This window comes from Denticeps clupeoides, unplaced genomic scaffold (genome assembly GCF_900700375.1).
Source record: "Denticeps clupeoides unplaced genomic scaffold, fDenClu1.1, whole genome shotgun sequence".
In the NCBI taxonomy this organism is placed as follows: Eukaryota; Metazoa; Chordata; class Actinopteri; order Clupeiformes; family Denticipitidae; genus Denticeps; species Denticeps clupeoides.
This window is the reverse complement of record NW_021629794.1, coordinates 68,360-84,302: the sequence shown is the minus strand read 5'-3', so window position 1 is coordinate 84,302 and position 15,943 is coordinate 68,360. Positions and strand designations below refer to the sequence as shown.

The following is a 15,943-nucleotide window of genomic DNA, read 5'->3' as shown; positions in this document are numbered from 1 at the left end:
GATAGAGGAACAGCAAAGCAGTGTTGGTGTAAGAGGGTGCACTTACATTTGCCCTGTAGGCAGCATCAAGGATTTAAACTCGATGCAAGCAGCTACCGGGAGCCAGTGGTGGAGAGGTGAGGAGAGGCGGGACATATGTGTGTTTGGCTGATTTAGAGATGAGGCGGGCTGCCACATTTTGGACCATCTGGAGTGGTTTAATGGTGACTGCAGAGGCTCCAGCCAGGAGAGAGTTACAATAGTCCGAGTTTGGAGATGACCATTGCGTTTTGGCAGACGCCGTGGGTGTTAGCAGTAGAGAGCAGATTTGAATTGAGTTTTTGCTGAGGGGAGTTGTTCACCAGAAAAATCAGAATCTCAGTTTTGGATAGGTTGAGTTGGAGGTGTCGCTCAGAAATCCATGCCGATATGTTTGAGAGACAGGCCGAGATTTTGTCGCAATAGTGGTATCTTCTGGTGGGAAAGACAATAGGGCTGGGGTGTCATCAGCGTAAGAGTGATAAAGAAGCCATGTGATTGGATGATGTGACCAAGCGAGCGAGTGTATATTGAGAATAGAAGGGGGCCAAGGACAGAGCCTTGTGGAACCCCTGTGTTACCCGAGAGAGGACAGATGTCTCACCTCCCCATGATACCCTTGAAAGAGGTATGTCGTGAAGATAAGCGGTGAACCAATTTAGTACAGTTCCTGTAACTCCTAAATCTGAGTGTGGTGAGAAGAGATTTCGTGATTCACTGTGTCGAAGGCAGCAGATAGATCAAGTAGGATAAGGACAGATGAGGGGGGAGGGCGTGGAGGATTCAGGAGGGCGGTTAAAAGTAGAGAAATAGTTTGGCGAGAGCCTTTGCAGTTGCTTACTTTGCACATGTCGGCTTTGAGGTGAGAGGGCAGAGTCTCTGAAGCCAAGAGGTTATTGTGGAGCAGAGGAGGTCTGTGGCACAGTTAGTGTCCTGAATAGAGAGTGATGTCTAGGGAGGAAAGCTCAGAGGAAACAACAGAAGACAGTTGAGTAGGGGAGAGGGTGGCGGAGATTGCGGCGAAATTGTGTGGAGGTGGGTGTGGTGCGTGCCAGGGGGGAAAGTGAATAAAAGAGTGATCGGTTAGATGTAGAGAAATGACAGATGTGTTGGCTTTACTTTACTTTACTTTATTTAGCAGACGCTTTTATCCAAAGCGACTTACAAGAGGAAGACACCAGCAATTCTCGTTCGATATCTATAGAATTTGAGTTTACAAAACTAAGAGCCCTGATAAGGCCTAACTTGTCTGCAAAGAGCATGCTCGTGTGTAAGTGTTAGATTTGTCTGAAATACTTTTTGAACAGGAGGGTTTTCACCTGCTTCTTAAAAGTGGTGGTAGTCTCGGCTAGTCGTATGGAGGAGGGCAGGTTGTCCCACCAGCCAGGGACAACAACGGACAACAACAATGTTGGCTGTGGAGCATTTGCGTGTAAGTACGAAATCTAGTTGCTTTTCCAGCTCTGTGCGTTGCTGGCGTGCTGAGAAGTGTGAAGTTGGAAGCAGAGATGACATTTTGGAAATCAGCTGTTTGTGGCTTGAGGAGGTCGAGGTTGCACGAGGGGCAGTTTAAAATTAACATATAAAATGCAACAAGAATGAAAAATGATGATGTTTTAAAAATAATATTTTTAAAAGAATGAAACATTTTAGTATTGGAGCTTGTATCTCATATTCTTTTCCTGATCTTAAGATATATTTCAATGTTTTGTGAATTTACATTTATGGCTTGTACCAGATGTTCTAGTAAAAAAATAAAGGCAAGTAGTCGCGTAGTCCAGCAGGACTCAGTAGATCGGAACGGAACTATTCCGTCACGCGCCGCGAGCTGCTGTCAGTGGTGCAAGCTCTTTGTCATTTCCGGACTGCTGGATCTGAGTACCTGTCACAGCTGCGACAGCGGATGAGTGTGGTGCACGAGATGGCGTGACAGCACCATGGACTTTGCATATGGCGACTAGGTCTGGGTTTACTGCCACTCCTGGAAAAAGGGGCAGATGCCAAAATTGGCCCGTCACTGGTGGGGGTTGCAGAAGATCTCAGAGGTTGTGTACCGGGTGAGTCAGCCTGGACACCGGAAAGCTGTGGTCCCACATCGCGACCGGCTGGCTCCCTACCACCCTCATGGAGAACGGACTGAGAACAGTCCATCTCCCAACGTCACCCTGTGCGTGGAGAACCAGGGTGAGGCCACTCAGCGGGACCTAAGTGCGACTCGGCCACGGTGGTCACACAGACCTCCCCGCCGCCTGTTGGACTATTGTGTGGACATCGTATCGATCGGGAGGGGTAATGTGGCGGCGGAGGGCGGCCATGAGTTGGGACCAGCGTGCCTTGCGGGTGATATACGTTCCGACAGGACAGGCGCGCACGGGTGCTGTAAATAGTTAGCCATGTTATGTGTTCTGTTGGGGTTTGGGATATGTGAGTTCTGGGGATTTCATGTAGCGTGTGCAAGGGGAGAAGTGGCCCACCAGGGAGTAGAGGGACAGGTTCAGAGGAGAAGAAGGGCCGCCTCCCTGTTATCGGTAAGCCTTGATGAGTCTCTGCCTACTGGCTTGTGTTCAATAAAAAGCGATTTGCTGAAACTTTATGATGGACAAGACTTCTCCTTTCCTGTCCTCGCAGCGACGGCTCATCACAGTATGTAAAAAAGGTAGCAAAGTTACAGATAAACCCAAAATAACAGAAAGGCGAAAGAGGAAGAGAGAGAAAAGCCAGGAGCCCAGCTACAGAGCCTCACGTTGACTCTCCACTGGTGTCCCTCAATGCTCAGTACTAGGTCCTCTCCATTTCTCTCTCTACACAAGATCACTTGGTGAGGTAATTTCCTCACATGGATTATCCCTACCACAGCTATGCTGAGGACACACAACTCATCTTTTCTTTTCCTCCCTCAGATCTACATGCTGCTCAGTACTGTCAGGGTCTCCTGCATGGGTGGGAGATGTTTTCCCCCCGGATCAGCCTGTTCAGTCTCTTTCTGTCCCCAGCAGAGATACTACCTCCCCAGCAGACCACACTGTAAAAGATGGCCAACACATAAAAGGTCTTCAAGAGTGGACCCTTCATCCAAAAATCTCACAATGCAGTTTGATTTATGCACAGGAATCAATTCAGTCATTTCTTGATTGATATGTCTCAGTGTTGGCCTAGCGGGTAGGGAGGTGCAATTTTGAACCCCAAGCCACCAAGGTGCCACTGAACAGACTACATACAAACCGCACACATACACCATACATTATATTCCTCATGCATCTACATACAAAACCCCAGCCTCACTGTATTGAGCCCTTACCTTCAGCCATGAAGGTCTTCTCTATACTCTCCGTTTGCTCACATCACCTCAATCTCTGTTCCCTGCCCTGCGGTCTTTAAGGGTTTGAGCTTGTGACTTTGTCCTCTACAGGAGATTGTTGGTCTCTGAATGATGCTGTACCTCCTCAACTGTTTTAAGCAATTTTGTCAATGTCAAAATTGTGTCAAATCTGCGTCTCTATTAAGGACTCCTTATCTTTAATGGCGCTTCCGTGGGGTGTACCACAGGGCTCCTTCTGGGTCCTCTTTTATTCTCATTGTACTTATTTCCTCTTGGAGCTATATTTTGAAAAACACAATGTTTCTTTTGATTTCTATGCAGATGACTGTCAAGTGTACTTTCCCCTTAAGTGTAACAGGGGGTACTTTATTCAACCTCTCCTCGACTGTCTAACTGATGTCAAGAGGTGGATAAGTTTCCTGTACAGAAAGTGAGAGTAAGACAGAATGTATGCTTTTTGGTAGTGGTACATTTATGGCATTTGGCAGACGCCCTTATCCAGAGCGACTTACAACGTGCTTTCAAGTTACCATCGATGAAGAGATTAATTCCGGTTCACTAGGACCCCAACTATGAATACATCTGTTTAATTCACTCTGTTGTAGATTCTGTACACAAAGTTCGACAACAAGAAAATTACAATTTAATCTAAATATTCTCTAAAGAGGAAGGTCTTGAGCTGTCGTTTGAAGGTGCTCAGTGACTGAGCTGGAAGTTCATTCCACCACCGAGGGGCCAAGACGGAGAAGAGTCTAGATGAATGTTTTCCTTTACCTTCAGAGATGGAGGGACCAGGCGAGCAGTACTGGAGGCTCGGAGGCCCCTCATATTGACCTTGCTTCCCTAGCTCCTTGTGAAAATTAATTGATTACAAACCTAGGTGTTAAAATGGACCGAAAATGGATGCACAGGTTAACAATATTGTAAAATCGTGCTTTTTTCAGCTGAGGCGCCTGACCAAGCTCAAGCCAGTCCGTTCCAAACGAAACAGTGATTCATGCTATCATTACATCCCACCTTGACTTCTGTAATTCATTGCTTTTTGGGATCAGCCAGACATCTCTAGCTCGCCTACAATTAGTACAAAATGCAACCGCACGTTTTCTCACTGGCGAGATCACATAACCCCAAGCCTCATTACACTTTAAATTGCTGCATGTTTCTATTTTCTTTTATTCTTTATTTTTAATTAACTTTTTGTCCATATCTGTCCTTTTCCTAGTAAAGTCATTTATTTATTTTTTTATTTTAATGTTCAGCACTTTGCTCAGCTCCTTTGTTATGTTAAAGTCGTCGTTGTCATCGTCTTCCTCCGGGTCCGGGTCGTGGGGTCAGCATCCAAATTAGCAGCCCTCTCCCGCCACCTCCACTAACGCCTCCGGCACGACCCCAAGCCATTCCCAGACCAGATTGGAGGTCCCTGGATCGACCCAAGGGCCTCCTGCTGGCAGGACATGCCCAATACACCTCCCCAGGGAGGCGTCCAGGAGGCATCCTGACCAGATGCCCTCACCACCTCAACTGGCTCCTCTCGATGTGGAGGAGCAGCGGTTCTACTCTGAGTCCCTCCCGAATGTCCGAGTTCTGCTCCCTATCTCTAAGGCTGTGCTCGGCCACCCTACAGAGGAAACTAATTTCGGCCTCTTGTATCCGCGATCTCGTTCTTTCGGTCATTACCCTTCTTAAAAACAGGGACCACCACCCCAATCGGCCACTCCACCGGAACTGCCCCTGATGCCCACGCAATTTTGCAGAGCTGTGTCAACCAGGACAGCCCTACAACATCCATAGCCATGAGATACCCAGGACGGATCTCATTCACCCTGAGGCTCCGCCGCTGTGTAGCTGTTTGACCACTGTAAAACTGTGGAGAATAGTATACAAAAACAGTGTAAAACTATCTATATGAGTAATTGTTTATTATTATAGAAGCTAATTCTTTCAACTTTTCATATGCTGGCGAGACCGAGACGATATGAGTGTTTCATGACATGGTTGTAAAGCAGATATAATACAAATTGACATATATAAACAATAAAGAAGTAGTATCATGGTCATCTGTCGTTAAAAAAAAGTGGGTTTTCTGAACAAAATGTGTACAGTAAGCACGTAAAAAGGTTTGAAAACACTGCCACCTAGCGGACTGGTTTTAAACTGGGGGAAATGGGGAAAGTGAACTTCCCGGAACCGCTGTTGTCTGGTGTAGGAAACAGGAAGTAGTTTAATCTCTCCAGCTCATTCCTGTAACATGTTATGAAGCGGTCATGCAAACTTCCTTGTTTTTAGTTCAGTTGTTAATCATTGTTAATATTATACTTTTAATTTGCTTCAGAGCACACGTTTTGGTCTTTGTGGGGGCATCTGGGCAATTATTACACAAATTAACAAGCACAGTTATATTTCAGATATTTTATAAACACATTTTATGGCGATAATGTGATACGTGGAGCACAAAATAATCCGTAGAAAAGTCCAGCCGAACATTATTAGTGCGTTAACAGCATAACACTAAACCTACTTACACTTTACTCTACATCTACTCATAGTTCCTCAAACTAAAGTAATACTTATCTGTTTTGCATTGAAAACTGATTCCAAAAAAATGCGGTGAAACGTGTCCTCTGTATTTAACCATCACCCTTGGTGAGCAGTGGGCACCATGACAACAGTGTTTGGGGACGGGACCTTCATCAAGGGGGCCTCAGTGACGCCTCGGCGGCTCGGGATTCGAACCGGCAACCTTCACATTACTCATCTCATCCGCTAGGCCTCCACTGTGTGTGTGTGTGTACATAAAGAGGGCGAGAGGGTTCTAAATGCATACCCAGCGTGTGGGTGAAATGTATGCCACAAGTGCTAACACAGCCAAAATAATCAGCAATTTTTTTTAAAAAATGGGAAAAATGTACAAAAAGGAGGGAGGGAAGTACTTGAAACAAGAAAAATATCATAATTTAATTTATTTAATGACAGCACAGATACACATACAAACTTTCACATGCCAATTGTGCAACTAACAGTTGGGAAAAAAAGAATAATAAGAACTTTTTTTTAATCCCAAACGAAAATCTTTTGCTCAAGAGGAAACAATAGAAAGGCTATAGGCTATATAACTAATATTCACATATATATATATATTCACATATAACTAACATAATAACAGTTCAAGAGGTTCTGAAAAGTGACTTGGGGGTGATGATGAGGAGGTAGTGGGTGGTAGTAGCCTAGGGGGTGGATGATGAGGAGGTATGGGTGGTAGTAGCCTAGTGGGTAACACACTCGCCTATGAACCAGAAGACCCGGGTTCGAATCCCACTTACTACCATTGTGTCCCTGAGCAAGACACCTAACCCTGAGTTGCTCCAGGGAGACTGTCCCTGTAAATAGTGATTGTAAGTCGCTCTGGATAAGGGCGTCTGATAATGCTGTAAATGTAAATGTAAATGAGGAAAACATGCAACGAGGACTGCTGAAAAAGATCAGATGCAGAGCGAGGAAGGGTTGTACGGTCTTATTAGCACATAGGTAGAAGGGATTTCCTGTGCCGCTCGCCTCTGCGTTTAGGGCCGATGAATCTGTAGCTTTTGCTGCTGTGATGGCCCATCAAGGACTTGTCCATGATGCTGAGAAGCTTTTTATCCAATCTGACTACCAGGACAGAGTGGTGGAACATAAGCCAGCATTTTTCTACAGACATTCCTGCAGATTGACCTGAGCTGGCTCGTCTCCATCTTGAATACAGTGTCCAGTCCGGATTACTGTCAGTATGTCCCCCCCAGGTACCTGTAGTCCTTGTGGTGACAGATGCTTCCTTTGTCTTGGTAGTGTTTAGCTGAAGGTGGTCCAGTCTGTCTGTGCACCACCCTCCTGTATTCATCCTCCTGTCCATCCCTGATACAGGCCACAATGGGAATTCTGCATTCTTCCAGACGTGTAGAGGGTGAAGAGGTAGATCGGTCAGAAAGTCCATAATCGAAGCTGCCAGTAGAGCATCCACCTGCACTTCTGTAAGATTATTTCCCAGCAGTGATGGTCTGTGTTAAAACATTTTATTTTATTTCAGTAAATATGTTCATATAGAGGGGGGTATAATGAATTTAGAAAAATCCATATTGATTTTGTAAATTACTGGTCGCAAATGGACATGCGGCGGCGAGGTAAACAACTTCTCAACTCCAGAGCGGACCAGGCCAGACTACAAATGAACTACATTTCCCACAATGCACCGCTCGGCGAGGCTCGCTATAAAGCCTCCATCCGGGTCACCGCGGCTCCTGTTTTGGCGACCCGTCGCCATTAGTCTGGTGTTGTTCGTCCGAGCGCAGATTTGGGCCGCGAACCCAAACCTTGCCGCCGATTTCCGTCGTCGGGAAGCGGCTCACGCCTCGTCGGGGCCCGGGTCCCGGCTCCTCCGCTCCAGCCTTCTTTACCGAGACGCCTCTTCCGTGTCTCTGTACCTGTTTCTCTCGGCTTGTGTCGCTGTCAAGATGTCGCCGTAATGGAGTCCGCGCGTTCGACAGAAATGATCCGGGCCCCTCGCCGCCTGACCCGCACTCAGAGCAGCCCGCTTCCCCGCCTCGCCGCCCCGTTTCATGCTAGAGAGCTCCCCGGACGCTCTCTGCCCGGAGCTCGGCCTCAGATCCCCCCTCAGCAGCAGCAGCAGCGGCGCCGGCATGGAGAAGAACAGCAGCGGCGGCTGCGGCGGCGGAGCCCGGTCCAGCTCGGCCGGCCCGAGTCCCGGAGACTCTAAACCCAAAAGCGGTAAAAGTTCCGACTGGCGGCCTTTTAAAGAGCCGTTGGGGATATAAAGCCAGTAAAACTGAGTTGGGACGTCGTTCAACTTTCCCCATTAAATAATCTCCATGGGATTTAAAAAAAAACAAAAAAAAACATTGAAAAGCACAGTTATTTTTTAAAAATTAAGAATTTTTTCTGTTTTTTATTTATTTGTTTTTTATAGAAGGCAGGAATAATGGAGGCTCGAGGCGCTACGGGCGCAAACGAGAGCCAAATTTTCCCAAGGCGGAGAGTTTCCCCGGCCCCCGCCGCGCCAATCCACAGAAAGGCAAGAATTTCGACAAGAGACCCCCCCACCGAGGAGGGCGGCAGTATGGCATCATGGGAGGTGGACGAAGAGAAGAGGTGGGTGGCTCGGCTTTAACTCTATAGGCCATCTCTAACTCTCTCCTGGCTGGAGCTTCTGCAGTCACCATAAAACCCCTCCAGATGGTCCAAAATGCGGCAGCCCATCTCATCTTCAACCAGCCGAAACACCCCCACGTCCCGCCTCTTCTCACCTCTCCACCGGCTCCTGGTAGCTGCTCGCATAGTTTAAATCCTTGATGCTGCCAACATACTACTAGCCAGATACGCTCAGACCTGCACACGATGCGAGACGCAAAAGTCCCTCTTCACGGGGTCTCCAATCCCTATCGACTCAGTTCTCCTTCGTTGTCCCTGGCTGGTGGGACAACTTGTCCTGCTCCGTTCGACTAGCCGAGACCACCACCACCTTTAAGAAGCAGCTGAAAACCTGCTTGTTCAAAAAGTAGTTCAAAAAATTGTCTAGAACTTAACAATTCCCAGCATGCTCTATTCCTGACAAGTTCGGCCTCATCAGGGCTCTTAGTTTTCTGAACTCAAAATTCTAGAGAAACCGGATGAGAATTGCTGGTGTCCTCTTGTAAGTCGCTTTGGATAAAAGTCTGCCAGGTACAGTGCAGTAAAAGTAAAGGTCAAAGGTTATGTATTAATCCCCGTTTCAGGTAGCAGAGACTCGCCGGGCAGAGTTCAGCCCGGCCCAGTTTTCCGGACCCAAAAAGATGAGCCTGAACCACCTGCTGAACTTCACGTTCGAGCCACGCGGCGGCTCCGGGGCGGAGGGCCACGGCTGCTGGGGACGCCGCAACAAGTGGGGCCACAAGCACAAGCCCTTCAACAAAGAGCTCTTCCTGCAGGCCAAGTGAGTTCCCCCTCCCGAAGCGCGTTCATCACGTAGACAAGCGGCCTCACGCGGGCGGGGCTCCTGTCTTCCAGCTGCCAGTTCGTGGTGATCGATGACCAGGACTACAGGGCGCACTTCTGCGACCCGGACACTCTGGTCGACTGGGACTGCGTGCAGCAAGTGGTGAGGCTCCTTCCGCCTTCGCTCGGCGGCTGCGGGCGCGGGGACGTGACCTTTTTTCTGTCTCGTGTCCACGCGTGCAGAGGATCTACAGCCACGAGGTCCCCTCCTGTCCCATCTGCCTGTACCCGCCGGTGGCGGCTCACATCACCCGCTGCGGCCACATCTACTGCTGGCCCTGCGTGCTGCACTACCTCTCCCTCGGCGACAAGAGCTGGTCCAAGTGCCCCATCTGCTACGAGGCGGTGCACGGCGCCGACCTCAAGAGGTGAGGTCCGGAGAAGCTGGCCAATTCCTGCCACACCCATAATGCCCGGGAAGTAGCCATATTACTACGTGAGGGAAAGTGACGTGATTGTCACAGCACACGGTGCACACTGTGAAATTTGTCCTCTGCATTTAACCCATCACCCTGAGTGAGCAGTGGGCACCATGACGGGCGCCCGGGGAGCAGTGTGTGGGGACGGTGCTTTGCTCGGTGGCACCTCGGCGGGTCGGGATTCGAAGCGGCAACCTTCTGGTTACGGGGCCGCTTCCTTAACCGCTAGGCCACCACTGACCCTCCTATTTAAGTATCAATTTTCTTGTTATTATTTAAGTCATAATAAATGTACCGCGACCAACGGATTACTGGCAGGTCGAAGGCTCGTTTCTGCGGCATTTTTACGACTCTGGCTCGTCGTTTTTAACGATATTTAAGGAAACCCCGTCGCGCCCTCTTCTCTCGCAGGCGGTTTAATCCCCATCCACCAAGGTGCCACTGAGGTGCCACTGAGCAAAGCACCGTCCCCACACACTGCTCCCCGGGCGCCTGTCATGGTGCCCACTGCTCACTCAGGGTGATGGTTACAATGCAGAGGACAAATTTCACTGTGTGCACCGTGTGCTGTGCATCACCTGTGACAATCACTTCACTTTATACCGCGCTGCCCAACGTTGTGATGTTATTTTTCGGCCCCACGTCCACGTTTCCGGGACTTTTTGAACCCCCCCCGCTTGTGTGTGTCTGTGTGTGCGCCAGCGTGGTTGCCATGGAGACCCGTCAGTACCCGGTGGGCGACGTCATCTCCATGCGCCTGATGAGGAGGGAGAAGGGCTCGCTCGTGGCGCTGCCCAGTTCCCAGTGGGTGAAGGTGGAGGAGCCCATCCGCTTCGGTGGTGAGCAGGGGTTTCGGGGGCGTGGCCGAGCGTCCGGTTCTGCGCGGTAACGTTCTCGTCGCTCCCCCGTCAGACGTGCAGCTGGGCGCGTACTCCAAGCTGCTGTTGGCCTCTCACGAGCAGATCATGGGCCTGCTGGCTGAGGAGCGAGAAGCTCTGCAGACCCAGCTCAGCCATGAGGAGCATGACGACCAGGCCTGCTTCATACAGAGCGCTCTGCACCAGCTGCAGGTAGGTGCACGTACACACGTACGCACGCACACACACACACACACACACGTACACACACACACACACACACACACACGTACGTACACACGCACCTCTGCTGTTGTAGTAGATATTTCAGCGTTGTTTGTGTTGTAGGAACGAGAAGATGCACTGTTGAAGCGGAACCTCCAGAACAGGAAGGATGGAGACGGGCCAGATCTCAGGAAGCTTTCCGTGTCTGATCCTCCGGTTCCAGAGGTCACCGTGACCTTAAACACCAGCACTAAGGTGAAAGAGATGGACACGGTGACGGACTATGGACCCAGCCTAGTCCCACTAAAGCATTTTTTTCCATAGAGAACCTCACCGACGTTCTCTTTTAGTCTAGAACGCGTCCACACGCGCATTTAACCGAAACCCCTCCTCGCGTCCACATACAGCCCGTCCTGCAGTATCTGTCAGCATTTGATGACGAAGTGCAGGAGGTTCTCGAGGAGGAGAGTGAGGAGGCCCTGGAGCCTTCACCGGAGCTCCTCCTCCCAGCCGAGGAGGACCCCGCTCTGCCGGAGAACTCTGAGCACGCCCCCTCCTACTACTTCTACCAGGGTAGGCCTGCACACCCCGCCGTGGGACAAGTCCCACCAAAGACATATTAGACTGGTGAAGAGTTACTCTACTTATTTCTACGCTCTCGATTGACGGTCGATCTCCCGGCGATCCACTTTAGGATCGTTTCTCACGATCGCGATAACAGTCTAAATCGAGACACGTCCAAAAGTCCCCCTGATAACTGAGAGCCCCAAAATTGTAAAACTAATAAAGCACTGTTCACCCCAGACTAGTTTTAAAGTGAAGTGATTGTCACACGGTGCACACAGTGAAATTTGTCCTCTGCATTTAACCATCACCCTGAATGAGCAGTGGGCAGCCATGACAGGCGGCCGGGGAGCAGTGTGTGGGGACGGTGCTTTGCTTCGAGGCACCTTGGTGAATCTGGATTCAAACCGCCCGATTATGGGGCCGTTTCCTTAACCGCTAGGCCACCGCTGCCCCCGAGGCTTTTTGCGGGCTGCCGAGGCGCTTCTCTTCACTTCGTCACTAAAAGGGAGCGGAGGAGGGCGGAGCTAGTCGTGGGTCTATATCTTAAAATCTATATATTATCCCTGGTCACAGCCTGGCAACGTCAGAATAAATTGTTCCAAATTTGCCATATGACCCGTCCCAACCTTCCGTAGTTGTCAACGGTATATAAAATATGTATATCACACACACACACGTGTACGTAAACCATACGTATCCGTGCATTGGAGCGTTTTATGAATAATTAGAATAATAAGTGACTAATCTGGTGAAACAGCGGAGGACGGGCAGCAGATGTTCCTGAACCCGGTGAACGTGCGCTGCCTGCTGAGGGAGTACGGCAGCCTGGAGGCCAGCCCCGAGTCCCTCACGGCCAAGGTGGTGGAGGTGCAGGGTCACGCGGTGACCGAGGTGAGGCCCCGCCCCGCCCCGCCCGCTCTTTACCGCCCGGTCCCTAGCGAGCGTCCAGACGAGCCTCCGCTCTGCTTGCAGGACGTCCGCCGCCGCAACCGCTACCTGTCCCACCTGCCCCTCACCTGCGAGTTCAGCATCTGCGAGTTGGACCTGCAGCCACCGGCCGTCTCCAAGGAGACGCTGGACAGCTTCGCAGGTGAGGGCGGAGCCAAGATGGAGGGGTCGATTTAACTCTTTCCGTATCATCTCACATCCTAAGGAAGGAGAGAAATATTTACCAGGTGCCTTTTATAATCAGTAGTGACCGGCACCGTCCCCCCCGGAGACACTCGGGGACGTAAGTGGGTGGTATCTGCGTACTGATTCCTGTAGATCTTGACTGATATAATGTTCTGATATAATCTTCTATTCCGATATTATCGGATCAGGAGTAGTGAGGAGGGTAGAACGTTGAATTTGATGAACGTGTGTGGAACATCTCCCTCCCTCCTCAGAGGACTTTGAGAAGAGGAAGCGCCTGCGGCAGAAGAAGGCGAGGGACGAGAAGCGGCGGGAGAAGCGCATAGAGATGGAGGAGAACCGGAAGCAGGGGAGATGTGAGTGACCGACAGAAGCCGTGTCATGGCTACACCTTCCTGCGGTTGTCCTCCTGGAACGCCGCTTCGTGACCAGCGCAACGTTGTCATTTGTCTGTGCCGGAGTAGATCCGGAGGTGCACATTGGCCTGGAGAACCTGCAGCAGTTCCCGGCGTTCGGCTCCCCACCCCAGATGAGCGGCAGCCCCCCGGACGGCCCGGAGTTCCTCCTGGGACCCTCGCCGCCCCTCAGCAGCAGCCCTCAGTCGGGTAACCGCGGCGACGGAGCGCTCTTACGTGGCCGTTAATCCTCTCCGTCCGGCGGTGTTCAGAGCTGCTCTTTAACTGCTTTCAGACGGCGTGATGTTCCCCAGCCTGAGTGGACGCGGTCCCGCGCTCAGCGTGGACGAAGACTCCCACTGCATGTCCTTTGCTCAGGTTCATGCGCTCTTCCACCCACGAGCAAGTCTACGGAAGGTGAGCACTTGGGCTCTTCATCAGTAACTCCTCTCTCCTCTGTAGATGCTGAGAGATGGGAAGGCCAGAGCTGATCCTGCTCCTGCTCCCAAACCCACCCTGAAGAAAGGTGAGGAGTCTTCACACTAGTTCAAAATACTGGAAGCAGCTGCTGCTTGCTTCTGGTTGGACACAAACCACCCACCCACACCCTTTTTGTTTGTTTTAAATGTTAGCATGTAGGCATTCCAGTCAACGTGACCACGCCCACTACCGACACCGATATGCAGGTTATCAGGCGCTTTAATTCCTAGTCAACGTGACCACGCCCACTACCAATACCAACATGCAGGTTATCAGGCGCTTTAATTCCTAGTCAACGTGACCACGCCCACTACCAACACCAACATGCAGGTTATCAGGCGCTTTAATTCTAGTGACCGTGACCACGCCCACTACCAACACCAACATGCAGGTTATCAGGCGCTTTAATTCCTAGTGAACGTGACCACGCCCACTACCAACACCTACATGCAGGTTATCAGGCACTTTAATTCTAGTGACCGTGACCACGCCCACTACCATCAAGCAGGTTATGAAGCGCTTTAATTCTAGCAAACGTGACCACGCCCACTACCAACACCAACATGCTGGTTATCAAGCGCTTTAATTCCTAGTGAACATGACCACGCCCACTACCAACACCAACATGCAGGTTATCAAGCGCTTTAATTCCTAGTGACCACGCCCACTACCATCAAGCAGGTTATCAGGCACTTTAATTCTAGTGACCACGCCCACTACCATCAAGCAGGTTATCAGGCGCTTTAATTCCAGCGAACGTGACCACGCCCACTACCAACATGCAGGTTATCAGGCGCTTTAATTCCAGTCAACATGACCACGCCCACTACCATCAAGCAGGTTATCAGGCACTTTAATTCTAGTGACCACGCCCACTACCATCAAGCAGGTTATCAGGCGCTTTAATTCCAGCGAACGTGACCACGCCCACTACCAACATGCAGGTTATCAGGCGCTTTAATCCCTAGTGAACGTGACCTCGCCCACTACCAACACCAACATGCAGGTTATCAAGCGCTTTAATTCCTAGTGACCACGCCCACTACCATCAAGCAGGTTATCAGGCACTTTAATTCTAGTGACCACGCCCACTACCAACATGCAGGTTATCAGGCGCTTTAATTCCAGTCAACATGACCACGCCCACTACCAACACCAACATGCAGGTTATCAAGCGCTTTAATTCCTAGTGACTACGCCCACTACCATCAAGCAGGTTATCAGGCACTTTAATTCCAGCGAACGTGACCACGCCCACTACCAACACCAACATGCAGGTTAGCGTAGGTTTGACTTATGATTTTTCTTTTTAATAAATTTCTGTCTCTGTGTAGATGCATTTCTGGCTGTCCCGGTGGCAGACAGTGACGGAGAGAGTGACTGCTCAGACCGTGTCCTGGTCCCCAGCTTCCAGAACTCCTTCAGCCAGGCTTTTGAGGAGGCTCTGTTGCAGCTGGACCATGGGCCCCCTGCTCCTCCACAGCCTGTACCTATCCCAGGTGTGTGTGTGTGTGTGTTGGGTTTTTCATCTATGAACACCTTCTCTAACATGTGATTTGTCTTTCAGAGGAAAAAGGAGGAAAGAAAAAGAAGAAGAAACAGAAGCTTCTGTTCAGCACCTCGATGGTCCACACAAAGTAGAAGACCAGATGTGAGGTCCAGCTTCACTCTAGCCCTCTCTGCCACCCCCACCCCCTCTTTATTTCATACGTTAGATTAAATAAACCCGAATGGCCCTCAGACAATTTGAATGTGAGAACGAAGCCTCCGGTCTGAAAGATCTGTGTCTCAGAGGAGACAGTCCCAGCAGTCCATCAGCTGAAGATCTTCTCAACCCTGTTGTGCACCAGGATGCCTGAGGTGATGGCTGGACCTGAGCTGCAGATCTTTCAGCAGAGCAGAGAGATGGGCTTATTTTCCATTCTCGGGTTCTATATTTTTTACCCCCCCTTCACCCCTCAACTCGAGTTCTGCAACCAGCAAGCTAGACCTCCAGCAAAGCCTGCTAGAACCAGGAGGGACTGAAAGGGTTTGTTTTTAAAGCCAATGTGAGCCATATAATGGCCGACACCGTACGGCACTGATTCAATTTCTGCTTTTTCTGCGCTTTTGATTTTCATGCAGCAAGTCTGGCTGGAGGACGTGTCCCGTTTATAAGGAGAGAGACTGAGATTTAGTTTGGTTTTTGTTTAATTCTGAGTGTCACCGGTAGTGGGAACCTGATCAGATATAAACCTGAAGCTGGTATTAATAAAGGGTATTATGCACAAAAACCAATGTGTCTTAAGTCAAATTTATTTATTTATTTATTTTTTTATTAAATGTAGCTTAAAAAAAGTGACGTGACTGCAGCACAGCACACAGTGTCCTCTGTATTTAACCCATCACCCTTGGTGAGCAGTGGGCACCATGACAGGCGCCCGGGGACCAGTGTGTGGGGACGGGACCTTAGTGGCGCCTTGGCGGGTCAGGATTTGAACGGGCAACCTTCTGATTAAGGGGTCC

At 50.0% G+C, this 15,943-nt stretch overlaps 1 protein-coding gene across 1 annotated transcript; it reads left to right on the top strand.

Moving 5' to 3' along the window:
• Window positions 1–7,608: 7,608 nt before the first annotated feature.
• On the top strand, window positions 7,609–15,382 carry LOC114774336 (RING finger protein 10-like). Its single transcript, XM_028966260.1, has 17 exons — window positions 7,609–8,098; window positions 8,298–8,479; window positions 9,103–9,299; window positions 9,374–9,464; window positions 9,545–9,729; window positions 10,483–10,619; window positions 10,693–10,850; window positions 10,986–11,117; window positions 11,270–11,435; window positions 12,187–12,320; window positions 12,402–12,519; window positions 12,818–12,919; window positions 13,028–13,168; window positions 13,254–13,336; window positions 13,421–13,484; window positions 14,773–14,937; window positions 15,006–15,382. Exons 1-17 carry the CDS (start codon window positions 7,930–7,932, stop codon window positions 15,077–15,079), a joined length of 2,298 nt encoding a protein of 765 aa, XP_028822093.1. The 5' UTR covers window positions 7,609–7,929; the 3' UTR covers window positions 15,080–15,382.
• Window positions 15,383–15,943: the final 561 nt, after the last annotated feature.